The 11,731-nt window shown below is 45.2% G+C and overlaps 2 protein-coding genes across 2 annotated transcripts; one reads left to right on the forward strand and one right to left on the reverse strand.

Moving 5' to 3' along the window:
* Window positions 1-1,017: 1,017 nt before the first annotated feature.
* Window positions 1,018-2,285, forward strand: TRIVIDRAFT_46209 (uncharacterized protein; the record flags this gene model as incomplete). Its single annotated transcript, XM_014098106.1, has 2 exons — window positions 1,018-1,255; window positions 1,333-2,285. 2 exons carry the CDS (start codon window positions 1,018-1,020, stop codon window positions 2,283-2,285), a joined length of 1,191 nt encoding a protein of 396 aa, XP_013953581.1.
* Window positions 2,286-2,481: 196 nt separating this feature from the next.
* Window positions 2,482-6,101, reverse strand: TRIVIDRAFT_46692 (glycoside hydrolase family 55 protein; the record flags this gene model as incomplete). Its single annotated transcript, XM_014098107.1, has 10 exons — window positions 2,482-2,639; window positions 2,693-3,022; window positions 3,071-3,547; window positions 3,596-3,795; window positions 3,855-3,947; window positions 4,027-4,136; window positions 4,183-4,682; window positions 4,743-5,312; window positions 5,373-5,840; window positions 5,894-6,101. The coding sequence occupies 10 exons, from the start codon at window positions 6,099-6,101 to the stop codon at window positions 2,482-2,484; spliced, it is 3,114 nt and encodes a 1,037-aa protein (XP_013953582.1).
* Between the last annotated feature and the right edge of the window lie 5,630 nt (window positions 6,102-11,731).

Consider the following 11,731-nt stretch of genomic DNA (forward strand, 5'->3'; position numbering starts at 1 on the left):
AACCTCTATCTTATCAATGGGGATCTAAGGAAACGGTTAGTTAGTTAGACACATATATGTTTACTTGTTTTATTTATTTGCCGCTCAATACACAATTGAAACAGCTATTGAGTTCTGAGTCTGGATTGTCTATAGTTTTAGAAGAATATTGCGTATCAACACCTTGTGAATAAAGAACGCGCCGTGGTGATGTCTTGAATAAAAATCCCCGTTTTGGCGCACGATGCACAGTGGCCAAAATGAAGCCCGGTTTTTTCGCCTCCGTATATCTTTTTTGTTATTAGAGTCCTTGAAGCCTGAACTACGGAAAAAGAATACCCGGGTAGTCTTGATACTTTTGAGTGAAATTGCGCATTTTCTAAGTAACTCACTGAAGAGATCTTTGAGGTTTGCATTTGTGATATCGGATATGCTGGCCATGCATTTGTCGAGGTTGCATTCGCTCTCAATGGGTACACATGTGAACCAGATGCTCCTGTGCTGGCGGACCATTTAGGAAACATATCCTCCTCAATGTGGGATATATTTTTTGGAGTATCCGTACTACGACCTCTTTTTGGGCTGAGGGAATTTCTAACATCCTCCACAATGGCGGCTTTTCCCGCTTATTAAGAATGACAATTGACAATGGCTGGATGCTGTTAGAATCAATGAGCTCTGCTACTGCCTGAGATGCACGAATTGCTGTGAGATCAGAATTCCCTTCTTGTAAGCACTAGTCCGGCTACAAAGTGCCGTAGGTTGCATGCTGTGCATTAAAGGATTCCAAACTCAGGGCATGATTTGTCACTATGAAATCCCCTGCTATTGACAGGCAAGTATATCGAGCATGCAAAATTCAGCACCTGTGAAAATAGATATAAAGACAGTCACAGCTGAGGTCTAGTATAGATCCTTGATCGAAAATAACTAGCTCTATTGTTTTTATTTTCAGGAGCCCATTCTTTTTCAAATTTAACTATCCACTCTTGCCAGCTCTCTCTCAACAAGTTATTATCTTTTACACAAAGATTCACAATGAAGGGTTTCACTATATCTCTTTACCTTCTTGCGCTTAACATGCGTCTCTCAAGTGCTGTTCCCAGGCCTCAATACCCGGATGGGGCTGAGCTATATTTTCTCGAAGATAACCCGGAAGGTTCATCTGTTGTCTCAATTAGCATTGGCCGAGATGGCAAGTTGTCCCAACCGCACCACACGGCTACCGGCGGCAAGGGCTTCGGCATTCAAGGTTCAAATGGCGAACTTATCTCTGGTGAGTAGTATAATTGAAGCTGATATCAATAGTATTATGTGGTGAAAAAGAACCGATACACTGACCACCGATATCAGCTGGATTGCATTCTCAAGATGCTCTTGTGGTAGATGGCCCATGGTTACTTACATTAAACTCTGGTTCCAATACAGTATCTCTATTCCAAATTCCCGAACATGATCCCGCGCGGCCTGTATTAACAGGGAAGCCTATATCGACTGGGGGCGAGTATCCCAACACAGTGGCACTCTCAGCTAGACATAGACTTGCTTGCGTGGTGAATAGCGGTGCTATTCCCGGTTTACAATGTTATTCTATTTCGAAAACTGGTAGTCTCGAGCCTTTGGGTAAGTTGAAGCCGTTACAGGTTAACGAGCCGACGCCGCCACCAGGAGCCCCTGGGACTGTCTCTGACATCGTCTTCAACCCCTCTCAGACTGCCATCTTTATCACAGTCAAAGGGGATGGCAGTAATAACAACACAACTCCAGGCTACATTTATGCCTTTCCATTAATTAACGGAGTGCCTAGCGACAAGCCCGTTATATCACGACCACCACAGTTGCATGCTGATTTTGCTTTAACCTTTATCTCGGACAGACGCGCGGCAATTGCAGATACAAGCTTTGGCGCTGCATTACTGGACATTTCATCTGACTTTAAAGTCAGCGTGAGCCGTACTATTGAGGTTATTGGCCAAAAGGCCACCTGCTGGATCAAATATGTGCCTGAATACGATGTTGTGTTCCTCGGCGATGGTGGAGTTTCTAATATCACCGCACTGGATGCTAGGAGTGGAGATATCAAATATGTTGTCCCGTTTCTGGCTGAGGCAGGTGGTTCCTTTGATTTCGCCTTTTTGGGTAATTTTCTTTATACCCGTAGGGGAAACTCTGCTGTCTCAGTCATCGACCTGCAGGACAGTAATAAAAAGGGCGACCAACAACTTCCCAAAATTGTTGAGTTATATAACACAAGTTCACTCGGGGCTGCAGCGAACTTTAACGGCATGGCAATATTCAGTTACTAGGGTAGCTTAGAATTTTGTTATCACAACAAATTGTCACAATAGGTTTGGTTGAGGAACTTTATACTACTACTTGGCATATAAGAAATTGGTTATTTATGGGCTGGCTTCAAGGAAATAGTAGTGTGTAGTAAGATATATAAGGATAGCGAGAGCCTTTTTTGGCACTAATATTTCCGTCTATTGTGTTGGGATAGATTTAAAGTGGCTGAGTGCCATTGGCCTGGCCATAGCTGTAAATATCTAATCTGTTAGAACCGCCACAAGTTTCAGCAGCGTTACCGGCGCAATTCATGTTGCATTGAGCATTTCCGTCCGGAGCAATGGTAGCACCATTCGCGAGGCTGTTGCCACAGTCTGAAAATCATTAGAGGCGAGGCCAAAAGGTTACGAGCTGGAGTTGGACTTACAGCATTCATCAGCAAACTCAAGGCCGGCAAGAACGTATCCCAAGCCTTTGCATACAGTTTGACATGCCTCAACAGTCATTGACGTTGGGCCGCCGGGAACAGACTCGGCAATCAAAGCTCGAGCGTCGACGCTGTCTGTATAGCATCCTCTGAAATTCCAGCCGGTGGCCACTGGCGGTGGGGCGCTCCCAGTCGAGGTTGCCAAGCTGTAGACATCGAGGCGGTTCGGTCCTCCACAGGTTTGCTGCGGAGCACCGCTGCAAGTCATAGTACATTGAGCATTTCCGTCAGGGGCAGGACCACCTCCATTTTGGACTTTGTTGTCGCACCCTAGGTATCGTTAGATATATTGGAGTATCGCTATCTTGTGACACTTACAGCATTCTCCCGAGTATTCAACGCCTGCAATAGTATATCCAGCAGATTTGCAAGCTGCTTCGCACGCATCTATCGACATGGCAGATGCACCTCCTGGGACTTGCACCTGGTTGCCCAGAGTTCGGCCGTTAACGTTATCGGAGTAACATCCTAGGAAATTCCATCCAGTTTGCTTCGGTGGCGATGAGCTGGTAGTTATGGTAGACATTGTTGTAGGGCCTGTTGTGGATTTTGTTGTTGAAGAAGAAGGAGGAGGAGGAGTCACGCCTCCGCTCCCCGAAGCAAGCCGGAAAAGAGCCACGATATCAGCGAAAGCATTGACATTGGCGGAAGCAATCGCCAGCACATTTCCATTCTCCACGACTTGGTTGACAACGCCCACAGTTCCCAAGTTGTAAATGCCAATGTTGCTGAGTGTGCCTTCGAGATCGACGATGTTGTTTTGGCAATTTTCGGGGCCCAGAGCTGCGTCACAACCTTTCAACTGTTAGCTTACTAATGGAAAAGTAGCAAAAAATAGCTTACCTGAATTTCCATCGTTATTCTCAAAGAAAGAATATAAGCCGGCGGCGTAGATGAGGACGTTCTTGGAGCTAAGGATCCTCAGACCCCAAGCGTCGGCGCATCGGCCAGATTTACCGGCGCACGAGGTGGCAAAGTCAGGGTCATTTAGAGCAGTATTGACAGCGAAAGGTGTCGGAGCATTGGGATTTGGTTGGTAGTAACTGTGCAGAGTTTCTTTTTTTAGCAGTGATTATCATGTGAGAGCAAGTATTATACTTACGGTGTCTCTGTCTGAATCACTCCCGCATATATGTTTTGTGTGTTGGCAAATTGATACTGGTACAGAGTATGGTGCTCAACAGCCGTTCCGACACTGTTATCGGGTGTCAGTAAGTCACTCAAAATAGGAGAGAATAAATTTGAAGGAACGTCGGATGGAAGGAAGAACATACAGCCAGAATGTTCCTGCAGTACTCTCAATGTACAAGCCTCTGCCATTGAATATCGTGATTTGGGTGTTGCTTGAGTCGTCAATATCGTGGTCCGCGGTCCAGAACCAGTTCTTTATACATTAGCTTATGATGAAATCTGGGTACTGGTCGACTCACATTCTCCATGTAAAGGTTGCTTGCGCCAGCGGTTACATGCATGGACATGTAAGCACCAATACAAGCCGTGTTCACAGCCGAACTACTCGCAGTCACAGGGCATTGCGCAACTTGGAGGTTTGATCCCTTGAAGCCACCAATTCTCGTGTGGACATCCCACATACCACTTGGGGTTCCAGAAGTATTCAAGTTCCACTCGATGAGAACAGCTCCAGCTTGTGTGCCTTGCGTAGCCACAATCATATCTGACCACTCCACCTGCCCAGATTGGCCGGGTGTACCAACTTGAACCACAGGTTTCGGATTGTTTTGGTCATTAAAGAAACTTCCAGACGACATGATAATGGGATATTCCTCTCCTACCAGCTTCGCGCCAGGAGGGATACTCAGCGTTTTGGTGATACGATAGATACCAGCATCGAAATACACTACTTGGCCCGCAGCAGTTGCACTGTTGATGACGTTTTGGAGAGCGGCGGTGTCATCCGTGACCGCATTGCCTAGATTCCATGCGTCAGGTAAAACTCAAACTTTCACAGGCTACGGGTAACTATGCTCACCAGTGGCACCGGCAGATCGGACGCTCCTGAATGAAGAAACAGGCAAAGTTTCATATTGAGGCTTTGAGCGCGTGTAATATTTGGATCCGCTCAAAAGCGACGCGGGACGGGAATTTGGCGTGATGCTGCCTTGAAATGTCGTCGGCCCACCGGGAACATACTGGTGTCCCTGACCCCACGCAGCGATTGTCGTCGTTCCTCCAGCCAGAAGGGTAGCACCACTCGCCGATTGGATGGCCACTGGAACATTGTTGAGAGAAAGGTTCTCAACGATGAGACTGTTGGCCGTAGGGGGCGACTGGTTGGCGCTGAAGCTGGTTTTGATTCCGACTGGCGTCCCAGTGATAGAACTGTCAATCAACGTAATGGACTCAGCGGCCGTTATGTCAATTCCCAGTTGGCAGTTGTTGATGCTAATACCCTGGTAAACCCACTCCCACGTGAAACCACTGACAATGGCTGTCCCGCAGTTATTGAATACCAAGTTGCGCATTGTGTACTGTTGATTGCCCACGCTTGCACCAATCAGGCCACCGTTGAAGGTCATGTCAGTGAGGAATCCAGCGGAACCTATGGAGCTATTAGCGAGAAGCGGGCGGAAGAGTGTCACGATAGTTCTACAGGACGTACCATTCTCGACGAAAAGACCGACTTGTTGATTTCCAGACGCTGTACTCATCGTGACCTGAATGTTCTGCAAGCTTGTCGCTTGGGCCGTCGGCCAATGGATACCATAAATCCTGGGTGCAGAAGCCGGGATAGACGTCATATCAAGCTTAAAGTTGCGCACTTGTCGGTAGAAGACATTGGTAGAAATCCAGTTGGGGTCGTTCGGATTGTTGTCGCCATAATAGGTATCACCATCGATGAGGGCAATACCATTAAAACCTGCGGTCGCTTTTATGGTGGGAAGGTTGGTCGGATCTCCAACGATGTTGGTTAAGTATTGATCAATGATGGGAGTCGATATCAAGTATGTTCCTGCGGGAAAGTATACTATTGCCGGAGTCAATGTGCTGGATGTGCAGAGTCGACCACATCGACCTCCCGATAAAATGGCATTGTTAATTGCTGCCGTGTCATCGGTAACACCATCGCCTTGAATATTCTTTTGTTAGCAATTGTAGATAGAATGAGGGAGGTCAAAGTACCCTTTGCGCCGAAGTCCTTTACATTGCGATATACAGTGTAGCCACTGGGTGCGAATGGTGCAACACCTTGATGGGCAATGTTTTCATACCAATACGTCGAAGCACGCTTTTCCACAGTGGATTCAGCCTTAGCTCCAGGAGTATTGACCCCCTGACATGTTGCAGCAAGCGCAAGGACCGCAAGCACGGCGGAGCGTATGAAGCCCATGATGACGGAAGCTATCTGCGAAGCTTCGCATTGAAGGTTGAAGTACTAGGTCGATAGGAGAGATATCGCAGGAAGCTCCATCTCTTTAAATCATTTTTGAAATAGAATACTGGAACACGGCAAGTGGAGATACCAAAATTACGCATAAAGAGGTTTGAGGATAAAGAAACGGGCCTTTTGGCTTACCGCGAGGAAACTGTCGATGAGCGAAAGGTAGCGAACGTCCGAGAAAGCCATCGTGATCTTCTCACAATTGAATTATGGTAGTAACGGCTCGGCACGTTATCCGGTAACCTTGCTCGTAGATGGGCAAATATAAGCCCCAATAAAGAATAGGCCCGAGTTGATGCCAGCTATCCATACTAGTGAAGCGTTCTTTCTGTGCATCTTCTGTGGCAGAAAGTCCGGGGTAAGCTGTGGGTTTCGGCGATGGTTTATGGTTACACCGACATGAAGCCTAGTCATCTATCTAGAACACACAAGCATAGAGCGTGTGCGGAGCGCTGTGGGAAAGGGACCGGAGAAGCGCCCAAACCAGGCCGGGCTCTAGTCACAATGCTCTTTCCCAGACCAGCCTCTACATTTTTCTTTGGTCTCACGATATATACGGTCTTTTCCCTTTTGAGCGTGGCAGGCTTTGGCGCCAGCCTAACGGACGGCAGGAGAGCAAAGCACAAGGTCATGCCATCGCGGAATCTCGGACTCCAGCGCCAGTCCAGACCAGCCCCATGTCATTGCGAGTATCTCCGAACTGCGGCAGTCTAGCATTAATGCCATTAAGGCAGGCTTTTGAATCTTCCCCGCACAACCCTTGTACGCAGCGCGGTACCCTATATATCATCGTGACTCAGGTCATGACAAGCTCAATTTTTTTACTAATTATCATAGAATGCGCTTTGTTGACTAAGTTCAGCAAACCTGTTGAGTAGCTCCGCAGTTATGGCGGCTGAAAATTTCATATTTTATGTGTATAATTAGCTGAGGCATCTAGTAAATCTCGAGAGCATCTTATCTATCTCGATAAATATATGAAAACAAAGAGGAACTTTGCACAGATAGTACGTCGTGATTTATTTCGTAAGGGATATATCTTCGTTATCTTCTCTTGTGATTAGTTTACTTCCCTTTTATTAGAGGCAATATAAAATATTGCTTCGACGCGCCCTTGATAAAATAGGACCGAAATCTGCCGTAGAACTATAGCTTCGTTCCATATTATATGCGGGGTGATAGGAAGTCTGGGGTTCAAACTCCAGATTTCCCCTTGTTTATAAAGTAAAAGAGCGGAGGTTGCGGCTTGAGGTGCAATTGGCGCGGACCTCGGCAAATTAAAAGGTTCAAAACCCGCCGGGGACCACCTACTACATCTAGGTACATGTACTCCGTACCTAGGTACCTACTTATGTAGGGACACCAGCGCGCTGTGGCTTAGTGAGACTGTACCGACTAAGGTGTCTATGTACCTATGCATCATCGTCAAGACAATCTAACCGCAAGTCGACCTGGATTGATTGTACTTCGTATACATTGTTTCAACTAAGATCTATCTGCAAGTGGTATATTACCCAAAGATTAACGCCATGATTTATTGTGTATAGATAAATATATTTGAGAAAATGCTTTACCCCTACCACCTATTTGAAGATACAATTGCTGGCAGTGCATGTACCAGATCAATAGTCACGTGAACGATAAGGGTCATTCCTATCTTAGAGGGTAATAGTCTACAGAGTAAACATGCATGTATTACTCCATTTGTATGCTCATTTATACATGATGCTCTAAATCTTCATAGTGGCCTAACCAATTTCTCTACTATTCTTTCCGGGCTAAGCGATGAATAATGATGCCTCCAGGTGGGCATTCAAACTCTGACTCAATTCGAAGCTCGCAATTCCCTCGCTTCAGGGACCTTCCCACCGAATCAAGGCTCGAAATATGGCGCGCCGCTCTCCGTCAGGCGACCGTTGAGCGAACCATTCACGTGGAGATTCATGCCCAGCTATAGGTAACCCTGCACTCCTGTTTTGCCACTACAGGGATATTTTGTGGCCTCCACGGCAGCTGTCCGAGATTCCGATACGGCAATAGCCTGGGAAACTGGCCATCCAATTGCATGGCCGATGGTTATTTCGCGTCCACGGACCTGGTTTCCAGCCCCGAGGACTTAAACTCCGCTTCTGAAATGGCCAGTCTTAGCCTTGCCTGCCGTGAGTCTCGCATGATAGTCCTTGAGCTGTACTCCAAGGTCATCAGAGTGTATCAAGGTCCATGGCACCAAGGCATCAAAAGTCGGCTGGTCCGTTGCCGCCCAGAGACTGATATTCTGGTCATCTATGCGGTACCAGATCTTAGCTTGGGTCACCAAGTGTTGGAAGGGTTAACTACTGAACATTATTGGCAGCTCCAAAAGGAAGCTGTGATGAAACAGTTTCCCTGCAGTAACGGATTGTTTGCAATATTTAAAGAAATGATTTCTCGCTTCCAGAACATCGCAATTTTCTCTCTCCTGGGCCGCGAGCGTAAAAGTCAGTCGCGAGACTTACCAGAAAGTGGCGCTGAGGGAAGTGTTGGCGTTGATCTCGCTGATAGTACAGATATGAGAGCATTGCTTTATTTCTTTACATCACTGAAGCAATTATATCTTTGGCCGGATCCAGCTCCTTGGCCCGATTTGTGGGACAATGCGGCTCGAATAGATAATGTCCAGGACATAAAAACTTCCGACGAGGTTGGCGCTACCTATCTTGCGAGCCGCACTCTGCAAGACAGGCAGTGTATAGTTAGAAACTTGCAAGACCGGTCCGGAGATCTTCTCCAATCTTACAATGAAGGTGTGGAAATTCAGAATAGTCACTTTGTGAGTGATAAAATACATTGGGTCTCGCAGTCCAAGCCGCTGGAACCAATTGGATGCTATTGTCCTGCTTCTTGGTTACGATAACGAGAATATCCCATGGCCCCAAGTGGACCATGGTGTCTGCTAGTGCTCAACTCGCATGTCGTTCATGAAAATGGGAGAGCCCCTCTTTCCGGATTGGCCCTGTCTCGATGCACTCCGTGTGTCTTCTCACAAGCCAGCTGGCGATTTCGACTTTTGACACTTAAACTGCTGTAGTAAATTTGGCCCACTCTACCAGTCAAATGATCAGATGCCTCAAAATGCAAAGTTTCTTCTCTCATCTTATTAGCAAACCTAACTTCGCTTGATCTCTTTTGGTACTACACCGCTCAAAATTTACTATGCTCGAAGTTTTAGCCAACAGACTTATTGCACGCAGCTCTTCCAATAATCCAGGCTTGTCAAGAAGTTATCGAAATGTTTACATTAGGAGTACCGGCAAACAAGTCATCCTTCCGGAGCTCGTGCCGTAGTGAATATTCTCATGGCTACACACTGGCCCATGGGATACAGTCGACTCGGTCCTTAACGTGATTTCTTTACATCCAACGTTGGGGTATGTCGCGCAACCCAACCGGCGATTGCAATTAATGCTTTTATGAATACTGATATTTACGTGGCCGTGATGCATATAATAAGAAGCCTATTTCTCTCTAGAGCCTAGGCCTTTTACGATGCGGTAAAGGTAGAGCGCATGCGTAGCATACATGCGTTATTGGTTCTGTTCGTTAACCTCTCATCCTCCACCACATCCGACATTTTCTCTTTCACCATATTGAGCAAAGAGGAGTATATTCGACCGGCGCGCGAGATACAAGCCTGGCGTCAACGGGAAGTGCGGCTCTATACAGTGCCACACTTCGGTTCTGCTGTCGATGGCATGTTCTAGAGTCGGATCCTCTAAGAAGGAGAATCTCAGAAGGAAAAGGGGCAAAAGTCTACAAACACTAATCCTCAACATCCTCAAGTTCCCACTAACGCCCAGCATCCACATCGCCCTATAAGCTGTTGTATCAGCGCTCTCACTTGCTACTCTGTTAGTGAGAACTAAGGCTAAGGGTCCCTCTACTCGGCATCTCATGCTTAATTGACAAGAATGACCCTGCCACCGAACAGTCATTGCTAGTGGTTTCGGTCGAGGAAAAGAAAATATCGTGGGTGAAGAGTAAAAAATATTCCGAGATGAGAATGTGGAAATTGTTTCAGATGGAATGCACCATACTGGTAATTTTAATTCATTTTCCTTTTCAAGCAGCCACTCCAAGAATTTTAGTTCAGTACTCCTATTCCCCGTATTCTTATCTAATGGTTAGTGTTGGATTCCTTTTAGAGAAATCGCGAGATACACCTTAGTATTATTAATGGATTATTGAAGTGAGTACGGAGCAGAAAACGGGCGAAAACGTGTCTCCCGGACCCCGGGGGGGGGGGGGGGGGTGGGTTGTCCAACGAGCCACTAGCCCAACTTACAGTAGGTCGACAAAAGTGTCGATGCGCTCCACAGTGCACCACTGTTTACCTAACAAAATCTATACGTAACACTCGTTTATATCTCACAACATATTTAAAAAAAATTAAATAAAAATAATAATATAAAATAACTATTAAGTAAATTTTATTTATTTATGTTTAAACAGTTTTATTTTTTACGTAGTGCTGTTAAATATCTTATTAAAATTATAATAAGGATATTTACAGTGATATCCTCACTGTATATCCACTATAACTCTAACTATAAGCCCTTTATAAATTAAAACAGATACACTATATAAATTTAAAGCTAAATAATAAAATAAATGAAATTTATTATAAAAAGATAACACTAATATATTAAAATGTTAGTATTAAAATATATTATATAAAATCTTTATATTTTTAAATTATTTATATATAGGCTTTTTTAGTAATATAAAATACTGTGTTTTACGGGTAATTATAGGGTGCATCGACACTTTTGTCACCCCACTGTAGCATATAAACTGTTAGTGTCTTCATCTAGTTTGAGCAAGCGACACAGGCCAATATCGCTAGTGGGCAATTAGTATCTGGAGGTCTTTATGAGTTCTAACATTACTGTATTAGGTGGTAAGTGGTGAGCTTACAACTAGCTATCTAAAGTTCTCTAATAATCGCAGAAACATAATTTTTATATCCCCAGTCAATCAGTTTGATTATGCCGACTACAGATGACTTTGATCGTCGTGAGTTGTATCAGTAGTGCATGACTGCTCTAATCGGCCAGGTTGTCTGCAGTCGACATGGGAGGATGTCTACCTAGGAGGTCAATTGCCAAAACCATGAAGTTTGAGTCGTGACATACCAGCAAGTGGAAATCCGAACCTATATTTACGTTTAGAACATTGTTGTAAGGCTCATTTGCCTTAAATTGTGAACGATAGGCAAACACATATTCTCACGGTTCAGAGATTTAATCTTGATGCTCTTTATATACCTACCTATGCAAAATACAGGAATTTCTGGCTTGGACAATAGGTGGCTAGGCATGCGCTGTTGAAATGGGTCAATTCTAGATAGGCTGACTAAAGACGCTCAATTCTATTAGATGGCGGTAGAGTTACAACAGCTAGAGGTTGGTTCAAAATATGAGCCCCTGGAATAAATTTCTTGGTGTTCCACGAAAAAGATGATACACAAGATAGAGTAGAACCTTCGCCAGCTCAAGATGAACATAGACCACATCATCGAGATTCAGAAAATGGTGCACCAT

This window comes from Trichoderma virens (assembly GCF_000170995.1).
Source record: "Trichoderma virens Gv29-8 chromosome Unknown TRIVIscaffold_83, whole genome shotgun sequence".
Classification (NCBI taxonomy): Eukaryota; Fungi; Ascomycota; class Sordariomycetes; order Hypocreales; family Hypocreaceae; genus Trichoderma; species Trichoderma virens.